The 25003-nt window shown below is 42.8% G+C and overlaps 1 protein-coding gene across 1 annotated transcript in view; it reads right to left on the reverse strand.

Moving 5' to 3' along the window:
• Positions 1-766: 766 nt before the first annotated feature.
• LOC111226904 (zonadhesin-like) overlaps positions 767-25003 on the reverse strand; it is a 33315-nt gene continuing 9078 nt past the window's right edge. Inside the window, exons 15-53 of the mRNA XM_022752213.1 lie at positions 24725-24873; positions 24347-24475; positions 23890-24028; positions 23442-23583; positions 22829-23025; positions 22542-22680; positions 22301-22417; positions 21844-21968; positions 21247-21392; positions 19737-19880; positions 19233-19340; positions 17497-17666; positions 17134-17336; positions 16898-17042; positions 15947-16194; positions 15545-15722; positions 15262-15370; positions 13861-13955; positions 13106-13282; positions 12078-12286; positions 11834-11978; positions 11546-11643; positions 11278-11424; positions 11021-11185; positions 10721-10848; positions 9221-9492; positions 8932-9140; positions 8096-8240; positions 7715-7962; positions 7501-7630; positions 7209-7401; positions 5825-5986; positions 5592-5722; positions 5244-5446; positions 5005-5140; positions 3913-4050; positions 3561-3657; positions 1620-1693; positions 767-822 (exon numbers count right to left, since the gene is read on the reverse strand). Coding sequence (XP_022607934.1) covers positions 767-822; positions 1620-1693; positions 3561-3657; positions 3913-4050; positions 5005-5140; positions 5244-5446; positions 5592-5722; positions 5825-5986; positions 7209-7401; positions 7501-7630; positions 7715-7962; positions 8096-8240; positions 8932-9140; positions 9221-9492; positions 10721-10848; positions 11021-11185; positions 11278-11424; positions 11546-11643; positions 11834-11978; positions 12078-12286; positions 13106-13282; positions 13861-13955; positions 15262-15370; positions 15545-15722; positions 15947-16194; positions 16898-17042; positions 17134-17336; positions 17497-17666; positions 19233-19340; positions 19737-19880; positions 21247-21392; positions 21844-21968; positions 22301-22417; positions 22542-22680; positions 22829-23025; positions 23442-23583; positions 23890-24028; positions 24347-24475; positions 24725-24873 — 5946 coding nt within the window. The remainder of the gene's footprint in view (positions 823-1619; positions 1694-3560; positions 3658-3912; positions 4051-5004; positions 5141-5243; positions 5447-5591; positions 5723-5824; positions 5987-7208; positions 7402-7500; positions 7631-7714; positions 7963-8095; positions 8241-8931; positions 9141-9220; positions 9493-10720; positions 10849-11020; positions 11186-11277; positions 11425-11545; positions 11644-11833; positions 11979-12077; positions 12287-13105; positions 13283-13860; positions 13956-15261; positions 15371-15544; positions 15723-15946; positions 16195-16897; positions 17043-17133; positions 17337-17496; positions 17667-19232; positions 19341-19736; positions 19881-21246; positions 21393-21843; positions 21969-22300; positions 22418-22541; positions 22681-22828; positions 23026-23441; positions 23584-23889; positions 24029-24346; positions 24476-24724; positions 24874-25003) is intronic.

Below are 25003 nucleotides of genomic sequence, written 5' to 3' on the forward strand. Positions count from 1 at the left end.
CTTGTTCTTTGTTTGATATCCTTCTGGAGTCCACAGCCCAGACTGTTAGGCTGATGGGAAAACCTCGACCCACTGAGCTCTAGTAAAGTAACTCTGAACCAGCTCTATGAGTGTCTGATGTTTGGACTGATGGGGACAGGGTAGAGGTCAAAGGTTATTCTTCCACTTCAGGTCATTGTACAGCCAGCTTTGTTAAAATATCAGAATCACATTGGCTCACTGAAACGCTAAATGTTACGTTTAAAAGTTGTCTCTCATAATCATGCGGTCGGTCAGAGGCTCAATGGATTATTAATGAGAATTAATGAACAATTTCATCTATTTTCATTACAAATATTAACAACAGGAGTAAAGAAAACAATGTTACTGTAAACATGAGATGAGAGACTGACTGACTGAGTCATTGTTTGGTATCAGACCTGCTGGGTCAAAGGTCAGGTGACCAGCAGACTCATTAGAATTTGTCCTGTGGGGAACGTGAAGATCTAAGTTCAAATGTGAGGTTAATAAAACACTGAGTTTGATCTGTTCTGGATGTGTCATTGGTGTTTAACAGAGACACACACACACTTACTGTTTTGTTCCACTCACGTTTTATTCCACACACACTAATACATTAATAAGACACTCCTCTGTTAACAGGAACACATCTGACAACACTTACAGCTTTACAAGGTTAAGTTAAGTTAATAAAACAACACATGGACAAATGAACCATATCTATATATAAAGACTACAACTACCTACTGAGCAGCAGGTTTTACATTCACATGGAGGTCATTCTGTCATCTTTTTGCTTATTCATGTTTGTATATGGAGAACCTGGAAGAGAAGGAAAGAGACACATGTTAGAGCTACACAGATCATCACCATCAGGACACAACGAGCTCTGAAATCAGTCTCCGAACGTCCAACACACATGGAGACCAGGGCTGCGGGCGATTAGTCTTTTTTCTTAGGAAGGTTCAAACTGAGTGAAATGAGTTGAAGTATCTGAGCAACAGCCATGAGAGGCTGAGGAAACACAGTATTTCTCCTTTCCTTTAGGAAAGGAAAGGAGAAATACTGCAGCAACATTTAAAACGCAGCTGTTTTATGTTTGTGACACAATCCAGAACTGATGGAAATCCTTGTCTGATCCACTGAAGCCAAATCCATTAATATAGATGTCTTCTCTTTAAGTCCAGTGAGGAGTCATTAATAAGAACAAGCAGACTGAATTCATAGTTAACAATATCATCATCATAACAAAATACTATAGTCTATACATAAATGTTTCACTAAATCCCTGCCCATTGTGTAAAGCAAAAAAATCTATTTTCTCTATTAAACAATTTTATAAAAATGCCAAAAGTGCCTATGTTAGGAAACCTAGGAGGCCTGTTTTATTTTGCTGCCTTATGTAAACATGGGTTTAGAAAAGTGCTCTATAGATAAATAAATAATATATACTTGTCTGAATATAATTTATTCTGGCCTTTGCTCGGTAAGGACTTGTAAGGACTAAAAACTCTGTGTTAGATCAGCTGTGTGAAGTTGTCTGTTGACTCTCAACGTCGTCTCAGCCCTGAGGTCAAAGTTCATCTTATTTCTCTAAGAACAGCAGTGATGATTCTTACTTGCTGATTTCATGCTGAACTTCTTCTCTTGAAGCTTCATTTTCCTGTGGAGACAAAGAAGCCAGGTGAGCAACCTACAGGTGACACATGCAGGTAGAGCAGAGGACACAGGTACAGATACAGGTAAGGTAGAATAAAGGTCAGTGAATCACACCCATCCTTCCCAGTGCTGATACAGTATGCTCCCAGAGAGTTCCCCCAAAAAGGTGATGAATTATAACTTTGTCTCACCCACTGTGGGATGATTTCTGCCTCTGAATTACATAAACTTGTGACCTGGAAGGAAAATGACACTTTTTCTTAACTGGTCACGTCCCTGCTGCCAAAACAAGGCAGAGGAAAGAAGTGAAACAAGTTCACATCATCACCCCGTCCTACAATATGATAACGATAAAAATCTAATATAAACACATGTGCAGTACACCAGCTGTAGTTTGAGTTGGTTTACATCAGTATGGAAACAGCTGTGTGGGAGACTCCTTCAGCTCCTGTTCTTGTTGTGGTCTCCGTCTTCAGTCTGGTCTTCAGCAGGTGGACTCACTGAGAAGCTCTTCACTCTGACGTATTTGTCTGCTCCTGTAGACGTCTGTGTTCATCCTGCTGCTTCTGTCCGTCTGTCCCTAAAATCACTGTTTGGACACTTTGTATGGACTTTGTTTATTTCCTGTTTCATTTTGAAATAATGTCCCTTGTGTCTCCACTGTTTTACTTCCTGGCTTTGTCTAGTTTCCCTCCGTTGTGATAGTTTCAGTCTTTCCCTGGAGTCTCCTCCTGCCGCCTGTGTTTCCTTCACATTCAGGTAGTTTATCTGTTTATGTCCCTGAGTGTTGTCTGTCTTTTTACCTTAACCCTGGGTTGGTCTACCTGTTACACACTGCGTCGTTCCATCCAGTAAGCCTTTGTGTTTTATTGTCTCTGTGGATTTGTTGATTGTGTTTGGTCCTGAAAAGCTAACTGACAGTAAGCCACAGAAACTGACAGAAAACATCAATAAATATTCCTGTTCCTTTCACAAACACAGCCTTAGATAGAACAGTCAGACTTCAGGTAGACGTTGTCTGGATTCATCTGTTCCACAAATACAGTTTACTTCTTGACCATCTTATGACAGACTGTGGTTCAATGAATTCTGGGTAAATTAAGACTTTTTTCAAATTAAAAAAATGGCTGACCGAGGAACTGCATCCTACCGCTCTGCTCTGTTTACAGTGTATGAAGACTGAAACAAGCCAGAGCCATGGTTTCCTGTTTCTTGTTGTAGGGTGCTACTGGTCAGCGCAGGTGTCACTGACTGTTGCCATGGTAACATTGGTCTTATGTTAGTCTGGGGGGTAAGGTGTCTAATGTTTTTGGCTTAAAATAAGTCAGTCTTTAGTTTCGTGAAACAGTGTGACTAACATTAGACTGGTCTATGATCAGGTTGCTCCACTCTCTCCTCTCTCATTCTGATCGAGGTTGATTTTAGTTTCATCTGTCCGGCTTTTCCCAGGTTTCTTTCAGTAAACTGCAGACTGGCCTTTCTGTGTCTGAGGTTTACCAGGGGTTTGCATGTTGTGAATCCTCTGTTATTGTCCTGAGGTCTTCTCATCGTTGACATGACCTCCTACTTCCTGTAGAGTGTTGTTCCTCACCTACTGTGCAGCCATGAAGGAGATTTTCTTCACCATGAACATGATTTTCTTTTTTCCACCAGATTTCTGCTGTATCATTTTTATAATCTTCACTTTCATGGTCTCCTGTTTTCTCCTTGTGTTCAGGGACCACCTCATTCTCTACTCTCCATCAACTCCCTGTCTGAACAACCTCCTGCTGGAGTGACAATCAGCTGACCAACCAACATTGAGGTTTTCCTCAGGTGTTCCTATGTTGCACTGATGTAAACCTGCTCAAAATTACAGCTGAGACGGATGTTTGTACACCACAGAAGCAGCTGAAACTCACTTGGTTTTGCGGTTGCACACGCACACAACAGTGGTCACAATGATGATGATGGCAGTGACCGAGACCAGGACCGCGATCAGGATGATCCACTTGGTTTCTGTAACAAACAAACAAACAAACAAACAAACAAACTTTGACTCCTTCTGCCAACAAAAGAAAAAAGTCTGTACCATTAAGTTTTTTACTGTTCCTAACTTTTCAGGCCTGTTTTTATTTTCCTGGTAGAAACTGCTCCAACACAGTCCAAGACTGACTCCCTCACTCAGCTTAAGTTAAACTGTCATGTAAACAGCACAGTCGCTGTAGAAGCTTATTTATTTGATGTGTGTTCATTCCCTGAAGAGTGACGTACCCAGTCCGTCGCCCTGTGTCACCTCCACCTCACAGTTTGTGCCCTCGAAGCCCTCTGCACACTGACAGGTGTAGGTGCTGTTGCTGGCTTCTTTGCATGTTCCTCCGTTCTGACAGGGGTAACTGAGGCAGGGACTCGCTGCAACACAGAACATGATCCAGTTTTTACACTTTTCTCTCACAGTCATCATTCAAACACAAACACAGTGGGCTGATTACCAAAGCTTTAACGTGTTTCCCTGCAGTACTTTAAGTATTGTAAGAAGGTTGTCAGTGAAGATCAACAAGGCTCCAGAAAACCAGGTCCAGGGGCCGGTTTCACAAAGACAGACTTTGACTGTCATATGACAAATAGTCAGACTTCAGAGAGACGCCCGTTCCACAAATACAGTTTAGTTCTTGACTGTCGGACTTTGGTACAATGAATTATGGGTAAATGAAAACTTTCTTCAACAGAAAAAAAATGGCCGAATGCGGAACCACATCCAAAATGTTTGTCTTTTGGAAGAATTCAAGAGTTACAAGGACACTTTACTTTGCAAATTGAACGAAGAGGGAAACGATAAAAAGAAAAACATGATTTTTGTCTCTAAAAACTCTTTCCCTTCTCGTTGCTCTCTCTATAATAATGTTAGCAAACCACAAATTGTGAGCCATGTTTTCCTGTTTTTTGTTGTTGGGTGCTACTGGTCAGCAGAGGTGTCACTGATTGTTACCATGGTAACATTGGTCTTAGGACTGAGTTAGCTTGGAGGTAAGGCGTCTAATGTTTTTGGCCTAAAATGAGTCTTTATTTTTGTGAAACAGTCTGACATTAGACCAGACCAACACTACACACCAGTCTGACATATCTCTGTGACACTGGCCCCTGATCCACTGTTAGTGACACACAGATTCAACCTGAATGACCTCTGCAGCAAACATTTGCTATTTGAATAAATGTGTACGATGAGGAAGCTCACTCACAGACCTGTGTACATTTTAATATTTCATGAGTCCTAAGAAATGACATGTCACGTGGTCATGACACGGCCCTATCAGCCCCTGTTTACCTCACATGCTGCTAAAGGGACGCACACACACACACACACACCTCTGTAGCAGTCACGTTTTAAGTCATAGATGGTGCAGACGTAATTATCTGGGCAGGTCTTGGGTCGGCACGCGGCGCCGGTGCTCGTGCATTCACAGGTCTGAGAACAGTCCTCGGTCACAAACGTCTCCTTCAGCTGCAGGATGGAGGGAGAAAGGAGAGAGGGAGGATGAAATCAGATCAGATCACATCATCATCATCATCATCACAATCAGTACTGTAACTGTTTGATGACTTACAGGGTAGTATCTGTCGAGGAATGTGCAGCCGCACTGTGTGTACGGCACGCAGATGCCCTCGCTCATGACGAAGCCCGCGGCGCACTGGCAGCCCTCCACGCAGGAAGAGGTGTCACAGTCGGAGGGTGCTGCCAGGTTGGCGCAGGAGGCCGGGCAGGGCGACATACAGGGGGAGTAGGTGCTGTTGGCGTCACAGGAGAGAGCTGGGAGAGAGAGAAACCACAACACTGTCAAGCTACATGTGGTTTCCAGAGCCACAGAAAGACGTTCACAGATGTACACAGATGTTCGATCTTGTGCTGAAACACTCTCCACTGTCCTCTGACCTAATGTGAATGTTCAACCCACCACAGTCCAGCTGCTGCCTCCAGGATCCCAGTTTGACTCCGGCCTCCTGACAGGCGGCGGCGTACGCTTCATAACTGGCACAACGCAGCGCTGCACTGCCGCGCTCAGCACACAGGTCAAACACACAGTCACTGAGGGAGTCACACACACACACACACACACACACACAATGAATACAGGGAGGGGTGTTAGGTGTATCAGGTGTTGTACATGCTCCCACTCAGACTACTCACTCCTGGTAGGGTTTGGGAGGCAGGGTGGCATGGCAGGCAGCAAACGGCCCCTTGGAGTCAGACAGCGCTCCACACTGAGCCGCACTGTTGTAGTCATTGAGCTGAGACTCAGAGCAGTCTGACGTCTCAAATCCTGAGTCTGGATCAGTCTCCACCTCTCGCCTGGAGACGGATGGAAAAGAGAAACTAATCAATGACAGCAACACTGCTGCTCCTCATGTCTCTGTTACACGTTCATAACGGTGTCCAGGTTTCTGTTGGTGTGCCTGCAGGTCAGTCTCGGTTCACAAACCTTGGATAAGTGTCCCGGTTTCTATCGGAGAGTACTGCAGGTAGTAATATCCAGGTTTCTGAGACTGGGGCAAGCTGTTTACAGCCTCAAAACAAAACCAGGATACTAGTGTGCACGTGAACACACTCACTGAGATCATCAGCTTTCAAGGAAGATATTTTGGTGAGAAGTTATAAGAGCAAAACAGTGGCAGCGCACGACTCCAACTCCTGAGTGAGATACTGAAATGAGCTCTTAATTTCTATTCCATACAAGCTGTTTGTCCTGTTGAATTCAGATCTTTAGATGCACTGGATGATGTTTACTGAATTGAATAACCTCCTTTTTATAGAAAATGTTCTGTTCTTATCATTCTACTTGTTTTCTGGGGTAACTAGGTTGGTAAATAAAATCATATAGACTCAAAATTTCTTCCTCTACCCTTTGTGTGCTGTACATCCTCAAGCCTTTATTTACTGGATAGTTTGGATGTTCTCTAAGATAGCCTTTTCCTCTAAGTTTCGGATTGTATAGCCATGAGATGGTGGAGGTTTATATAAGAGTTTGTTCTTGAATGTCTAATTTGTTGTTCTGGTGTTGATCTCGTACAGCCACTCCCCCTCTGGTGGTTCATTCAGAGACGCGCCTCATCAACCAGTCATGTTCTAACCTCTGCTGTTTATCTATATATATATATATATTGTCTGATTTACCACTGTTTCTTACGCTGATGATGTTTACAGCTGAAACGTCTTGGTTGTTTGCCCCATATTAAATATCAAGACTATATATATCAAGTGTGTGTGCCGGCATCTCCTTCACCTTAGTACTCATCAGTAGCATGTGTTGATAAAAAACTATTATATGTTATATAAGAGCTGGGAGCACCGGGAAAACCAAGGTCTCAAGCTGAAACAGTGATGATGACACAAATAGTTCTATTTCATAAAAACTGCTCTGGGTTTTTACAGGCCCAACATATAGATGCTGAAAAATTCAAGTGCACTTACAGTGGCAGAAAAGTCAGTCAACCCTTTTGAGTTAGAGTATATAAGTGTGTATGTACAGAGACTGTGTTTAGAGTTAAGGCAGTGACCCCGGTTGCGGTCCTACCTATGGACTGTGTGAGGGAGGTCGTAGCTCTTCAGTCCAGCCTGGCGATCAGTGACCCTCCAGCTCTCTCCGAACTCGTTCAGGTTCCTGACCACCGTCCCGTCAGGCTTCATGTACTCATTCCTGGTGATGCCGTCGTAATTTCCACACAAGCCTCTGACGGAGTTCTTGTATGTGCTGGGCAGAATGATCTCTGATGCACACACAGAGAGACAGAGGAGGGGGGTGAGTGGATTCACGGAAGAGCCAAAGAAGCCTCAGGTAGTGTAGCAAACGTTTCTTCTTCTCTTACCTCCACGTATGTTGCCGTCGAAGCGAACAGTGAGTCCGAAGTCAGTGGTGAGCTGCACCTGCCTGGAGTTCATCGTGATGGTCAAACCATCAACTGGACTGAGAGGAGGCGCAACACGCTCCCCATTCACCTACAGGAGGTACAGTATGATTATTATATGTATGATTATCTATACTCCACAAATCGATGGTGCTCCATGAGAGAAACTACTGACCAGGACGGTCTTCCTCGGCAGGAAGCGAACATTGACACCGTAAACATCAATGTACATCTGATCCAGGAATGACACCCTCCTGTTCCCACCACGTCTGATGTTCTTCCCCCTAACCACCAGGGGCGACAGGGAGCTCGGCAGGTTGTGGCCCTGAGTCAGGACGTAGGTGTAGGGGCCCTGGAAGTGATGGGTGAAGCCGTCGAATGTTCGGTGGTGAGGATCCCCGGAAATGCTGCACTTGTCAAACTCTGGAGGACGACAAGTTCATTCGATGATTAAAATGGGTTCGGATTCAAACAACGCCAAGATGTACGACAGGACATTTACTCATTGACTCTTCATGCACATTTTAAGGTCTCTCAGCTGTGATATGTGACTCACTGGTGGGTTTGCAGTAGAGGTCTCCATCTTTGTCCAGAGCACACACTGAGTTTGACTTACAGCTGTGGTCCTTACATGTGATTTTACCACCAAGGTTACACACACAGGATTCAGCACACTTATCTGTCAGCCACGAGTCTCCCACCTACACACACACACACACACACACACACACACACATATACACACACACACACACACACACACACACACACACACACACACACATCGTCAGTGTATGATATTGAATACAGTGATGTCATATTTGTTTTATACCTGCTTCAACTAAAAGAAGTGCTGACTGTCAATCAATAAAAGTGCAATATAATTCATTAATTAACAGTTAATTAACAGTTAGTGATGATGATGTGAACAGTTTCATTCATTTATTTTATGTGAAGCACTGGGTGCATGTCATTTCTTGTGCCAAACCACATTGTGCTACATTTCTTGTATCAAAGATGCTATACAAACTGAGTTCATTCTTCTTCTTCTTCTTCTTCTTCTTATTGTTATTATTATACTATTATACTAATATTTTCCTAGGAAGGTTTGTGGAAAGAACTGTGTAATTTGGTACCGAGCAAACAATAAATGAACGAGTTTAAAGGAGCCAAGGAAATTGTGTAGAAAAAAAACACTTTTATCTTTTTTTCTTCTCTGTTCTTCTAATCATTTTGTGAACTCTCAGATCTATTTTGTGAACTCTTCAGTGGGTCCTGACTGCAGACTGCCTGGTTTTCTACTAAAATCAGTCCCGGTTAGATTTTAATGGCTGCATGTGTTTTCAGGATGTTTTTCTGCTCAGACCCATCATCAGTGTGAACATCACTCACATCATGGTATTCTCCATCTGAGTCCACACAGCCACACTCGTGCAGAGGAACGCACTTGTTGTCACTCAGCACATGACCGGCGTCACACTGGCAGCCCTCCACACAGGTGGTCGGGGGGAGGTGGCAGACCATGGGGAAGAGGTCGGAGCAGGTTGGGGGGCAGGGGGCGGTACAGTCTGAGAAGTGGCTGTTAGGAGGGCAGGGCAGCGCTGCGGGGAGAGCAGAGGATGACGTTTGAAAAAGAGTAAAACTAGAAGGTTTTAGTTGAACTGTGATGGTTGTAACTTACGACAGAAGGTGTTGTTCCTCCAGCTGATGGTGACGCCCGCGCTCTGACAGGCCTGAGCGTACGCCTCCGTGTTGTCACACAGCGTCGCCTGCATGCCGTCATACTCGCACATGTCGTAGACGCAGTTACCCAGGAAAGCTTCGGGGGGCACCAGAGAGTGGCAGGGCTTGAAGCGGTCGGAGAGGATGACCTCGGCGCACTGAGCCTCAAACAGCTTCTCTTCTTCTGCTGTGCAGTTGGGGTGGATGTCTGGACGAGTGTCCGGCTGACAGCTGCGGAGGAGGATGTTTGGATGAGTGGTGTAGGAACTTGTGTTTTTCTAAATGACAATGTTTTTAAATCTGTCTGTATCACATACGATAAGATCACTGAGTTCACCCTGTTAATCAGCAGTATGTTGTTATTGATCGATTACTGAATGGACCTACTCCTGTATGAAGAGACCGGGAGTGTTTATATTTCATAAAGCTCAGATTATCATATCGGTAAAGAAGGTGTTAACTGTCAAAAGAAGATGAGGTTAATTAAAAATAATGAGCTTATGTACAGGAATTTAATGATGTCATAAAGCTTCAAGTACGACGGAGTATTAGGGGCCAAACAGAGGGAAAAAAATCATACATTATGAGCATAAAGTTGTAATCGTCGTATTCGTCATCGCTGCTTCTGTTATTTTTATTTCAGATTATGTTCCTCAAATACCTAATTTTTTACACACGTCTTCTGTAACTCAAAATCTTTTCTTTTTTTTTTAATCATTATGAGCAGGACTGGCTTTCCTCATGGGTTCCTTTAATATTTGTGTAGTGATGTATCATAGTATTTACTTTTTACATTGTAGTGGTAAGTGCACTTTTAACTATGACTGACCTAACATCACATGGTGCTGCTGCCATTAATGTCCCCTTGGAATTATAAGCTTCTATCTGACATTTTTTGTCAAAATTGAGATATTCACATATTCTGTGACAACGTATTAACGTTATGCGAGGTGGTTTCATTTTTGGACTCCTTATCGAGAAAACAGTAAAGGTTCTTGTAAGGTTCTACCTCTGAGCAAATCAGCACTTGTCCATCCCCCGAGGATAAGAGGGACAGCGTATCAAATGCAGTTTAGTCTTTTTTCAATCATTTTAGATCTTGCTGAGCGGTTTATTTTCACTGTTAGCTATCACACCAGCCGCCTAATGCCTTACAGGTAATTACATACCCTATAAATATACCTTATGATTCCAAGCAGAAAATAAATTCTTGGGATTACAAGTTCTTTCTGCATTTGAACTGTTCTAAAAAAAAAAACATTTACACATTTGAAATGATTTTGATATTGTAAATGTAGAATACATTTAGGGTTTAGGGTCAATTGCACACAAAGATCAATAGAACATAAACATCTTTCATAGCATCTATAATAAACTGATTATAAGATGTAATCTGATCGATGTCAGGAACTCAACACTGAGATGAGATGAGACTTTGATATGGTTGTAATCCACTGACCCAGGGTCACTGTCTCCATCTGATTTCCAGCTGTTGCCCAGTTGAATCACGTCCTTGGCGGGTTTCTTGTTGGGCATCAGGTTGTCATCAGAGGAGTTGTGGTTGTAGTTCCCACACATGCCGCACAGCTGGAGAGGAGGGAGGTTGAATTACAGTTAGACCAGCTTGTATCTTGTACCACTTACAATCCATTAAAAACACCAAGCAACTAGAATTAGAGTGATACATGTGGTGAAACCTTTTGTGTCGGACTGTCTGTCATTAACATCTGTCATTAAGGCTGATGTGACGTCTTCATACCTTGTTGAAGTATTCTCCAGGAACAGTTATCTCCAGGTGATGGACTCCGTCAAACTTCACCTGCAGACCAAAGTTTGTGTCCAGCAGACTGTAGGATCCACTGGTTATCACCTTGGCTCCGGCCAAGTCGACGGAAACTGGTGTACGCACCCGTCGTCCATTCAGCTAACAACACAGAGAGAACACAGACATCAGTTTGATGCGGTTGTGAACACATATCCATTAAGGCCTTTAAAAAAAAAAAAAACCTTCCTTACCAGGACTCTGCGGCTCTTCTGCAGCTCCACCACATTATCATGAGGCAGGTAGACTTTGACAGAGCGAACGTAGGAGGCCTCTGGCTGACCACGCTCCTCGTTTTTAGCCACTATCTTAAAGGGAGTGACTCTGGTGGTGTTACACACCTAGAGTATTAAAAAAAAAAAAAAAAAAGGATTTGAAACAACGTGGATTTATTTTTTGTGTTTTGTGTGTCTCATTAAAAATGATGAAATGGTGAAAATATAGGTCAAATTCATCCTGTACCTCCACCAGAGTGTACGTGCAGGTGCCCATGAATGTGTGCATCACACCGTCAAAGGTGTAGTAGTGAGGATCTCCAGCCACATGACACACTCCTTTACCTGAGGAGGAAATGAATGTATCTGGTGATCAGTGATTGGCTCAAGTAGAAATACTACTACTACTACTACTATTAATAATAATAATAATAATAATAATAATAATATAATGTATAAGGACATGATGAAGAAAACTACAACAATAAGACTGAAGTTCACACTGACACAGCTTCAGGTGTGGTGATGAGTTTACCTGTTGAATGGCAGTCCAGTACTCCTTCCACCACTTTACACTCCTGAGCGGGGCTGCACTGCCAGGGCTCGCAGGTGATGTTGCGGTTGCCGTTACACTTGCAGCGCTCTGAGCAGTCCGTCTCTGTGAACCAGCTGTCTCCCACCTGCACTCAGCCGCACATCAACAGTGCAGATAAATAAGTTCAACTCATGTTCAAACTGCAACAACGTGAAAATCATTCCCGCTGAGCGTCAGCACCTACCGGCCTGTACTTTCCATCTTCATCAGTGCACCCACACTCACTGAGTGGGACACATTTGTCTCCACTGAGGACCAGACCGGGGTTACAGATGCATCCCTCCACACACGGCTGGTTGCAAGAGCCACCGGGGCCCGCAGGATCCTGACAGCTGGGCTGGGGACAGGCGGGGCCACATGGGGTGTACTGACTACCTGGAGGGCACTTCAGAGCTGGAGGGAGGAAGACAGCATTATAACGTTCCTCAATCTTAAATGAAATGGAAATGAAATTGAGTGCATGGTGAATGGACTGCATTTCTAAAACGCTTTTCTTGTCTTCACAAACACTTTACACTACTAGTCGCATTCACTCATTCACACACACATTCATACAGTGCTTGATATAGACATCACACACACTCTGATGGTACATCCGGGGCAATTTGGGGTTCGGTCCTAGTAGTAGGACACTTCGATTTAGACTGGAGGAGCTGGGGATCCAACTTCTGATTAGTGGTTTTCCCGCTCTATGTCCTCTCCTCCTTGCTATACATATATATATATATATCTTCAAATGCAATGCTGCAATTTATAGTTTTTTAATGAGTCCTTTTTGAACCAGTGTGAACTCTGAATTTAACATGTCACTGGGTCTGAAAGGAAAACAGACTGGAGACCACTCATTTTTTCTTCTACTGAAGACTTCAGTGACAACAGAATAATAAAGGTGAAGTATTCACATTGAAGTCAAGGCAAAACTATACTCTATATGTTTTTTATTAATTCAGCTTTTCATTAGTAAAAGGAACATTTTCTTACAATGAAAAATTCTGTCTTTAAAATGTAAAACTAACTAAACCTCTCTAAAGTGAATGATCAACTCAGACCTAACATGTCATTTCTTCCTGATAAACCTGATAGTGATGACATGACACACTGTTAAAGGTCTTTGTGTCTCACACACACACACACTCACACACACACTCACACTCACACTCACACTCACACTCACACACACACACTCACACACACACACACACACAGACTTACGACAGAAGGTGTTGTTTCTCCATGTGATGGGGACTCCTGCAGCAGCACACATGTCAGCGTAGCTCTCGATGGCCTGGCACAGAGCCACGGTCTGACCTCCAGTAGCACACATGTCGTACACACAGTTTCCAAAGTACTGCTCAGGGGGCACCACCGAGTGGCAGGGCTTAAAGATACCTGAGGTTCACAACACATGTGGAGGTGAATGCCAGGGACACTCACTTCACTCAGTGATCACTTTCAGCAGTATCAGGCTACTCTACTGGTAGTATCAGTTCTAGTATCAAGGGCCAAGTTCAGCATTTCTGGGCTCCTAAACAATATTTTTGTGACATTTGTGAGGCTTTTAAAGGAAAACACTCATCAAGTTAACAATATGTATCTTTCATATTCATACACACTCCATCATCGTTCTTTTATAACTAATCATGTGATATGATAATCACTCTCTCACATTCCCTCAGCCCTAGTCTCCACTCCCTGACAGGAGGTTAGTATCTACACTCCCCCCTGTGCTGAGTTTGGTGCTTCTTGTCCAGACACCAGATGTATTTAACGCTGTATGTTCTTCATTCACATAATGACCTGCTCCACCTTCACTTTCCCCTGATGTCTGTATGATGATGTATATGATATGTAGGCAGAGATTGTGATGCCAGTGGTGATGATGAGTGGATGTGGTCTACAAAGCGTTGACATGTGTTGTGTGTTGTGTGTTGTATGTGTGTGTGTGTGTGTGTGTGTGTGTGTAATACCATTGGGATCAGTGATCATGCCGCAGTTGGTGGGCTTCTGGGCCTCCTCCTCCACGTCGTCATCACAGTCTTCCTGTTCTCCGCCATTGGTGCAGCTAGAGAAAAGGTGGAGGATTAATTAGAACAGAATAAAGTGATTGTGGCGGGTTTGACTGAAATCTATATGAATAAATCTATATTTTCCTATTTATCTATATCCATATAATTCTATATCATATCTATATGAATAATAGCTGAATCACTTTTGAATATGTAATAAGGGCTGTTTCAGCCTTTGACACTGAACAGGTGTAACGACTATGGTGTCTGAGTTTCTGAGCTTTAAACTGTTAAACTGGGGTCTTTATATAATGGTAATAACATGGTAGATTTAGCACAACATATATTTCTGCAATCAGTTTCTCTTGTCTGACAAAAATACTGTTTTTATTCACAGTTGCTTTAACTTTGTTTAAATTACTGTTACGTCAGTGAAATTAAAGTCAAGGAAAAATAAATTAGTGAATAAAGATTCAAGTGTTTAAGAAGATTTAGTGAGTGGACATGAGTCTGGCTACTTAAAGCCTGTTACTACAACATAATATTAGGGTCAAATTGAGGAATTTCTTTTTTGAAATTTCAAGAATAAAATTGTAATTTTATAAGAAAAAAAAAAATATGAGAATAAAGTCATAATTTTTGATTTTGTAATATTACGACTTTATTCTTGTAATATTACAACTTTTTTCTCATAATATTATGACTTTATTCTCGAAATTTCAGATTTCTTTTTTTTTCTCAATGTGGCCCTGGTCCTCTTTGTCACTGAGGCAAATAAAGCCACTATTCCCAGGACATAAAGCCCCTGTCTCACTGGTCAAAACATCAGGCTTTTGACAGCAATGGAAAAAAGGGAACAATTGGCATTCACACCCGGGTCAAATGACTCTGCAGTAGACACTGGTTTTTATCGGCTCTGGCTCTGATCAGCTCTGATTGGCATTGATGTAAACACAACACCCAGGTGAACACGCTAATTTTCAGCCCCTTTCCTGCTGTAACATCTTTCAGAGCACGGACACGGTAAACACACTGTCACCTGTCAACTGGAAACACCGCGACTACACTGCACACGGAGGGATGAGTGGAGCTTCAAAATAAGTTTTTAAAACACACAATAATTGATCAAAGTGTCTCAATCGGAGGCTTCGACACTGGAGCACCAACTCGGAGATGAGATCTGACAGATCCATTTTACCAGCGGCTAGCAGCTGAAAAGCAAACTGGACTGGCAGTGGAAAAGGCTTTTATTAGAGGGTTTACCCGCGTTAAAAAATCCACTTATACCCACTAAGATTGGTGGAAAAAGGGCAATAGTTGTTCTGTTTGATAGGTTTGTATTTATACAGTGATGTCACTCACTCAGGCCGTGGGTCAGGAACCTGCCAGCTGTCTCCCAGTTCATTGGTGTTAGCAGCTGGTGTATTGTCTGGTTTCAAGTTGTCATCTTTTGAGTTTCCATTGAAATTACCTGCAACAAATACAGAGACTCACTACAGAGTGATCGGTCAACATGGCTGCCTCTGGGACATGCTTCTGGTTGGACCTGGTAGTGCTGGGCTGCAGAGCTACACTGAGGCAGTGGAAGGTGAAAATGTCTGGATGCTGAAATGGGACACGACTCATTACTTATACTGGTTCTTACCACACAAGCCACAGAGCAGGCCATTGTAGGAGGTCGGCACGGTGACGTCGGCGTGGTGGTTACCATCGAAACGCACCCTCAGGCCGAAGGAGGTCTCGAGTAGAACAAACTTTCCGCTCAGGTAGATCTTGACTCCACTGATGGAGGTGACAGGTGGGACAACCACCGTCCCATTGACCTGAAGAACAGAGACACATTTACTCAGATGATGGACAGAGGTCAAAGAAGAGAGGACGGACAGTGTGGAGGCGCCATGTTTATCTATTTTGACTTGTCGCAGCAGGAAACTAATAAAATGAATGATCACTGCAATGTAAAACATTAATAATGTTATTAGTTAAGCTCTAAGTCTGACATGGTACCACACAGCAGAATGTTAACCATCCTGTCAAGGCGACCTACCTGGACTCTACGGCTCTTGCCGAGGATGACAGTCACACCGTTCACATTGATCACCACAGCTCTGACGTAGGAAACCTTCTTATTACTTCCTCTGTGCTCGTTCTGGGTGTCCACAGTGAAGTACGGCAAGTCGGAGGAGACGTTGCAGGGTTTGGTCAGGGTGTAGGAGCAGGCTCCCATGTAATTGTGTGTGCGTTTGTCAAACGTGTTGTAGTGAGGATCACCAGATACTGAGCAGATACCGGTTCCTGAACAAGAGAGGTGAGAGTTTAGACTTCACGCTGATGGGCTCTTTCCTCACTTCTGTCCACAGTGATGTAAACCTGTGCAAATTAAAGCTGAGACTTGGCCCTTATTTAAACTTATTTTATTTCAGCCTGGAGCTTGAAGAACAAAAATGTGTCTGGACTGAAAGCACAATATCAGCTGATATAATGAAGACCTTGACTTCGACACAAGATCCCCTCAACTCAGGACCACAGCAGGTCTACATTCTTGATGTTGTGCTTCAGTAGAGAATATACAAAGAACCAGACCAGACCTCAATATTATTTCTCAGTGTGATGATACGGTAACACATTACACTGAAGTCGGCTGGTTTTAAATAAACATTTATTTAAAGAAAAACTTTCCTGTAGCAGGTTTTTCCACTGAACACAATCTGATGTTTATATTCTGAATGCCTCTGATACTTCCTGAACATGAGCAGTTTAAAAGCTCATAATAAACAGTAATACATCATAACGAGTTCAGCAGTCCAAACACAGTGAAGCTGAAAAATGAAGCTACACATTTCTAATTTATATTTTCCTCATACATTACATATTATCTCACCCACCCACAGCCCATCAGCTGTTAAATAGATTCTATAATCAGAGAATCGCTAATGCAGTTTAAGTCTATGTGTGTGTGTGTGTGCGCGTTTGTGTTGTGTATGTCTATGTAACATACCCAGAGGGCGGCATTCATATTCTCCATCTTGTAGCTGGCAGCTCTCAGTGCTTGGTTTACAGCTGCTGTTGCGACACTGGATGAGACCTCCACTGTGACACACACACTCCTGCTCGCAACCCTCCAAGTACCATTCATCATCCACCTGACAAACACACGGTGAAGATCACACACCAATCAACAAAAAATGAATTGTTTTAGTTCTAGATAAATGGATGTGGTTTGTTCCCACTTACAGGGTGATAGGCTCCACTGGTGTCCACACAGCCACAGTCTTTCAGAGCCACACACTTGTTGTCGCTGAGGATGAAGCCTGGGTTACACTCGCAACCCTCCAGGCACACGTCCTCACAGCCAGGGGCTCCGACCACACCCAGACACGTCTCCGGACACGAACTCACACACAGAGAGTAGGAGCTGTTGGGAGGACAGGCCAGGGCTGGAGGGAGGGAGGGAGGGAGGGAGGGAGGGGGGTGCAGATGATGGAGAACGTCAGAGGATGAATTCAAAGTAGGATGCTTGATGCTGCCTTGACTCAGGATGTCCTGCGCCTCGACCAGAAAAAAGAAAAGTTAATCATTGAGCTGCTGAAGACTTACGACAGAAGTCTGGAGTCCTCCACTGGTGGACTTTGGCTCCGTGGGTCTGGCAGGCATCAGTGTAGGCCTGGAGCTGGTCACACAGTACTTTCTGCTGGCCATTGAACTGACACATGTCATACACGCAGCTCTTGAAGAATGGAGTGGGATCCACCACACTGATACACTCCCTGGAACACAGAACAACACTCACTCAGTTTGGGGAGGAGAAGGAAAAGAAAGACAGCAAATATCTGCCGTTTGACAGAAATCTCTTATTGGCCCCAACTCGGTCCTCGAAAAGATTTCTTTACATTTAAATATGAAAGACATGAAAGCATATCCTAAATAACCCAACCAGCGAGAGGGAAGTCTGCTCCTTCCACCACACGAACACACACTGTAGTTTATTATGACACAATTACTACACTCACTAAAGCACCATTTGGTTTACTCTGCTACTGATAATAGTCACTATATTTTCATAAGACTATAATGTTTATATCTCTGTTATCTATCATCTATTTTAATTATGTTATTGTTGATTCTGACTGTAGAGAGACGAAAGGAAAAGAGGGATGATAGAAGAAGAATCACATGCAACAGCACTGAGGTGTGTGTGTGTGTGTGTGTGTGTGTGTGGTTCAGAGTCCACTGCTGTTCCTATGATATTCCATGAACAAGCTATAACTGTAATCTGAACCCAGATAGTGAGTCAGATAATCTGTGTAACACAAAGTTTATAGACACTTGTTTATGGTTTCTGTGCGGTCATTGTCACCTCTGGCCACCTCTTTCAAAATAAAACGCCTGTTTTCTGTACAGTTGTAAAACAGGTACAAAACTGAAGCGATAAAAAATCAGATAAAAGTATTCAGACTGATGTAAGTACCACACCCTGGAACTCCCCCTGCACACAGTATTTAATATGATAAACACGTGCTCATGTCCTTTTTCTGATATTGTTTAAAGGTGAAACATTAACATAGTCAAATATAGACATTTAATTATGGGTTTACTGAACGATATATATCAACTGGACAAGAATAATTATCTTAATTATCTTATATCAACAGGACAAGAATAATTATCTTATATCAACTTGACAAGAATAATTATCTTAAAAATGAATGAGTAATTTTCACGTTAAGAAAATTCAATGCTTTCAAATTTTAACAATGTTCAGTAAATGACGGACATAAACTAACACCGAGGTGTCACTGCAGAAAAAAAGAAAATCAACATGAACGCCTCTATAACTACTTCAGTTCACAAATTCTGAAAAAATATTCAGTTAATTAAGTGTTAAGTGTTAATAACTTTAACACTGTTAAAGGGACATTCTACCATTTTTTAGCGACTATCCCTGATGATGTCACAGTGATGTCACTGAGCGTCTGGACTTCGGCTTGGAGACGACAGATTCATAACAAAAAGCATTTATCAGGAAAGTCTAACATGAGACACTATCAAGTTGCATCATGGGAAACGTTGGATCAAAGCTTTCGGGGACTTGGACGGTTTAATTTAAGAAGACAACCTGAATAATATTGACTATTAAAGTTAAAGATATAAAAATGGATCAAACAAACAAATGACAACACAGAGGACATCAGGACATGTTCACTGTGGGCAATGGCCACGTTCAGTCGTATTTCAGCCATCTGTACAATTGTTCAGATACTGAACGAGTATTTCAGCAGGGAGGTGGTTTCAGTGGTTCCAACAGGTTCACAGCAGTTCAATATCTTTCTCACCTGAAAGGTCCAGCAGGGTCTTTAATTTTGCCACATTTGTCTGGTTTCACCACCTCAGCTTCAAGTTTGGGGTCACAGTCTGGGTCGGGCTTGGTGCCTGGGGTACACCTGATCAATACAGACACAGCGGGGTCACATTCCATTTCTTTCATCAACAGCAGTTAGTGTCAAGATAATTATATTTGTGTCTGTATTCTGAGTGCACTAATCATTTTTCACATTTGTTTTCTCAAAATAATTTTTTCATACAAAAACAATTTCTCTAGAAAATGCAATTCATTAAATATATTTAAATTAAGCGATTATATAATCGTAAATATCCATATTATATATTTTAGATATACTTCTATATTTTTTCACCCCCAAACTAACATTAACTGACTGCATGAGTCAATTCATGAGCCTGGTTCATGTGTGGCTTAGTCACATGCCTGAGTATCCAAAGAATTAAAAAAAAAAAAAATTCTCAGATTACAGCAGAACGATGGATGTGTGTAAACTCACGAATCATCCTCATCCTCTTCTGTTTGCCAGCTGTTTGCAAAGTCGTTGACATTTCCTACCAGGGTGCCATCTGGTTTGGTGTAGTCATTGTTTGGGTTCCCATCGTAGTCACCACAGAGACCACACATCTGGTCATAGTAGGAGCTGAATAGACCAAGACACCGAGAATAAGGGATTAAGAGATGAAGTGGAAGGTCTTAAGAAGATTAACAAGGACAAATAACGTTTGGCCCTTTAATGGAATTCAACGAAGACACAAGATGTAGAAATCTCTTCATTACTATAAGTCAGGGTATCATCAATACAGTATATAACCAAAGCATTAGAGATGCTGGGAGGATTTATTGAAAATCTGTATGAGCTTTAAACTGCAGCTTGCACAGATGCTCAGCTGATTTCTTAAGCAATGTTCATGAAATATACCTCTTCAGTTGTGTCGACCTAAACTGAGATTAAATTATGATGTTTTCTCTAGACCATTATATGTATATATCATTTGAGGAAATTCATACAGTTAAAGATATTCGTTGAGAAAGCACTCGATATAATCTGTGTTTAAAGTTGTGTTTGTCAATTCAAAGGATGGATGTGTATTCTCTCTGAGTGGCATGAACTGAGGTGCATGTTTCACTCTGACTTGACTCCATCAGGCCAAGGTTGTATGACTTAAAAAGGCGACTGTATGGAGATTAGAAACATGGGCTCCAGAGATGCCATTGAAGTTAACAATGTCCAGTCTAAATAGACTTAGTGTTCATCATTTCAGTAAAAACCATGGATTGAAAACCTGTGACTATATCTCATTAGAATCACAATACTGGTTGTTGTGTGAGGTTGTTCTGAGTGTGTTTTACAGGATTATTTTCTCAGACCCGACACTGTGAACGCAGCTGGGAAGGACAGATTGACTTTGTGACTCAATGTTAGAGTTTCAGTTAACTACATGAGAAACATTTATTCTGTTTGGCTCTTTAGTTTCTACTTTTGTTATTAACTATTACAAAGTGCTCTCATTGCTGTTGTTTGTGTCGTGCTTTATACTTTTTTACCTGCTTTACTTTACGTACATACAGTGGCCCTGAGAGCTCACTGCACTGCAACTTAAGAAAATACATGCAAGAGAGAGAGAGAGAGAGAGAGAGAGAGAGAGAGAGAGAGAGAGAGAGAGAGAGATTGATATGCAGCACTCAAACCCCGGCCCGGCTGCTACAGTTAGGTCATGTGTTGTCAAATTGATGAAGATGTTTTTTGAGGCTGTTTGTGATTTGTCTGTTTTCTTAAGTTGCAGTGCTTTGAGCTCTCAGGGCCACAGCACATACAATCTGTGTGCAACTGTTTTCCAAACAAAAAAGAGAAAAGTGCACTGTCATGTTTCAACAAGGAGACCATAAAACACCAGAACAATTCAGTTCATATTATTAAGACAGCAGCCATATTTAGTAAACATCATCATCATCAAAATCAACCTCTGACATGGTGTGACCACCTCTGAACAAACCTTTATACCAACCTGGGAACTGTGATTTGGGCGTGATGGTTTCCATCCCAACGCACCCGGAGGCCAAACGGTGTCTGCAGGGTGATGTACTGACCGGCAAGACTGAGAGTCATGAGAGGAGAGGGGGAGTGAGGGAGGGCCACTCGCACTCCATTCACCTGCCAGAGGGAAAGACGGTGTCAAACAGAAGCTACAGGTACAGTTCATACACATTTACAGTTTCCTGTCAGCTTTAGAAACTGTGACGCATCACAGATCATAAGACACATGGATAAAAACCCAGCACATAGGATTTAAATCTCCTGCTCTCTGGGATAAGATGACAAAGCACTGACGCTGAGAAAACCTCTTTGATCTTTTGACAAATCAAACAGAGGAGGATAGGGAGGAATAGTGTGGGCGGATTTCTGGGATTATGGAATAAAGAGAATAAAGAGATGAAAGTCAAAGAATGAGGATAAGATCAAATAAAAAAGGTGAAGAGAACCATGGGCAGGCTTTAAGTTGTAATTCCACTAAACCAGAGGATTAGGACTGATAAAGGGAGAGTGCTGTAGCTGGTGTGCACGTGTGTGTGCACATGTGTGCGTGTGTGTGTTTCATACTGACCAGAGTCCTTCTGGCCTTCATCATGGTCACAGTGATTCCATTCACAGTGACATAGAGTTTTCTTAGGTAGGACACACCTGGCACTCCTCTCTCCTCATTCTTCCCCTCCACTGAGAACCAAGGACCTGCGCAGGGAGCACAACACCAAACCTTTTGTCACTCAAGTGAGTAAATTCATATCAGCCTCTTCCACAGTTGAGGGAAAACATCAGAGAACTAGTTCTCTTGTGTTGCAAAGATCGGATTAATTAACTCACTTTCACAAGCAGTTGTCATTGATCAGATTTCGCTCCATACACATAAAACAAAGTTCAGTATTTCCTAAACATCATTTCAGTGAAAATCCGATGTGACTTTATGCCTCTTTGTCAAATGTTGAGAAAAACAAACATGATAAAACTGTGTTCCTCATGGAAGAGATAGTTAATATATAAATACATAAATGTCCTGTTCCTACCTGTGTTGTTCTTGCAGGTTCTGGCCAGCGTGTAGGTACATGTTCCCATGAAGCTGTAGAACTTCTTGTCAAATGTGTTGTAATGTGGATCTCCAGAGACCACACAGTCCTGAGAGCCTGAGAGAGAGGGACCAACAGAACTGAACAACCGCAGGACATCAGACTATAACACAGCTGCCAACCAACTCAGCTTTTAGTTAATATCCACTTCAGTTCCCACTGAGCCAAGAGTAAGGCTTACCAGTGGGATAGCAGCCCAGCTCTCCATCCTGGAGTTTACACTCATGCATCGGGGGACAGTCAGAGGCCACACAGGTAACGAAGGGGGCGTTACACCTACACTTCAGCTTACAGTCCTCCACGTAAAACTCCTCTCCAGGCTGAGACACACACACATTTCAGCTGTGTTAGGAGGTAGAAGCTTAAACCAATAACATTGAATAACATGGTGGGCACAGCTGGCCTGGACATCATGTGAACACACACACACACACACACACACACACACACACACACACCCCTGTGTACCTCATAATACTGGCCGTTGGTGTGTTTGCAGCCACATGAACTCTTCTTCACACACTTGCCGGCGCTCAGGACGTAGCCAGGATCACACACACAGGCTTCAGAGCAGGGCCCACCACAGGAGGGAGGTTTCCCAGAGCATGTCTGCTGACAGGGGTCTGCACAGGGCTCATAGTGGCTATTGGGGGGACAGCTCAGGGCTAGAGGGAGGATGGGAAGCTGAAGTCAGTGATAGGGCAAAGAGGCTTAGACTGGACAGAATGGTGCTAAAATCTAATCTAACTTCATTGCCGGTTTGTTGATTCGCTCTCTTTCTTTCTCTCTCTCTCTCACACACACACACAGACAAACACTGCGTCTGTGTCGGTGTGTGTGTGTGTGTGTGTGTGTGTGTCTATCATAGTCGGACTGGCCATCAGGAGCACTGGGTGAAATCTGGCTGCATCTTTGACCCATTGGACTGTGAAAACATCCATAAAGTCAGTCTCTTTACCGGCCCTCTCTAGGTGCCTGTCATTCAGGGTGTGCAGAGCTGCTGTGTATCTGTGTGCCCCCTCTCCCAGCTATCACTTATCCTCCTGTCATTTCTTCATCCATTCATTCACCCAACACTTACGGCAGAAAGTTTCATTCCTCCAAGGTCCGATGTTGACCCCACGGTCCTGGCATTCATTGACGTAGGCTTCAATGGCTTCACATAGAATGGGCTTGGCTCCATCCAGCTCACACAGGTCAAAGATACAGTCCCTGAAGTAATTCTGAAGACACACACAGGGAATGTTGAGTTACACAACAATTAATTCTGTCTTTTTATCTTATGATTCACTACAAGGGTGGAATAAAATGAATATGATGAAATGAATAGAATTGTCACTTGCTTTAGTTCACAGAGGGCACCAGAAAATGGCACAGCTATTTTAATGACATTATATTGCTTGTTTTTTTAATTGTGGGTGAACTTAAATTCTCAAAGTATTAAAAAAGAGAACTGCTTCATATGCATGTGCACTGCACTGCATATGTCTGTATGTGTGTGTGTGTGGTGTGAATGTGGGTGTAGTTACATTGGGGTTGACTTTGGGATGGCACACGGCGAAAGGACCCTTTTTGTCCAGCAGGATGCCACAGTATCCGGAGCTCTCATACAGTTCCTGCTCTCCTGCTTCACACCCAGGGATGGTGGTGTTGGGTTTCTTATTACACCTGTTAATACACACAGTCAGTCAGTTAGAAGCTCTGTGTGAACCACTGCACAGTGGATCAACAAAAGGCAATTCATTGAGTACAGTTATGATGTTAAGACCAAGCGGCAACCTCCGAAGCTAAAAAATGAAGCCAACACTGAAGAACCAGTTCTCTAATGGCCACTTGAGGCTGGCTCTAAAAGTGAGTCAATCCCCATAGACTCCCATGTTAAAATGTCCAACTTAATAGCAGAAATAACCATGTTTACAGCCTGGTACAAAAACAGTTTTGGTCTTTATAGCTAATTTCCTCCTTCATGACAACTGCACTACTCACTCTGGATCAGTGTTCCAGCTGTGTCCAAAGGCATTGGCACTGTTGGTCAGCGATCCATCTGGCTTACGGAAGTCATCTCTGGCATCTCCATCATAATCTCCACACAGTCCACAAAGCTTTTTCTGATAGCTGCAGAATACAAGAAAACCAGCAAGCTAGTGATGTGTGGAAGTGAGAGCAACAATGAGCTACAGAGCTACACTTTTGCTACCTGATCACCATGTCATACAATCTCCAAACGTTTGTGCCTTGATTATTATCAGTCAGTCAGCTTCTTTTCAAAACTTCCATTGAAAATAGACTTGTGTGTGGGGTTGGGGAAGAATGCACGTAAATATCAGTATCCAGTTACAGCAGTTCAGTTCAGTTTTCACTTACTCCTTGATCACTTTGATGTCCATGAAGTGGTTTCCATCATAGCGAACAGTCACACCAAAGTTCATGGAAACAGTGTAGTGTTTTCCTGACTTGAATACGGAAACACCAGGGACCGGAGACACTGGCAGGTTTACCTTGGTGCCATTCACCTGTATGGGGAAAGCAGGTGTGAATAGCATAATGATTAATTACAGAGTTACAGGCCATTTAAAAAAAATCCAGTTACTAATTCCACTGTAATTGTGTTAGTAACTGTAAAAAAAGCATTTTCAACAGTAT

Source organism: Seriola dumerili, unplaced genomic scaffold (assembly GCF_002260705.1).
Source record: "Seriola dumerili isolate Sdu_G_001 unplaced genomic scaffold, Sdu_1.0 BDQW01000167.1, whole genome shotgun sequence".
NCBI lineage: Eukaryota > Metazoa > Chordata > Actinopteri > Carangiformes > Carangidae > Seriola > Seriola dumerili.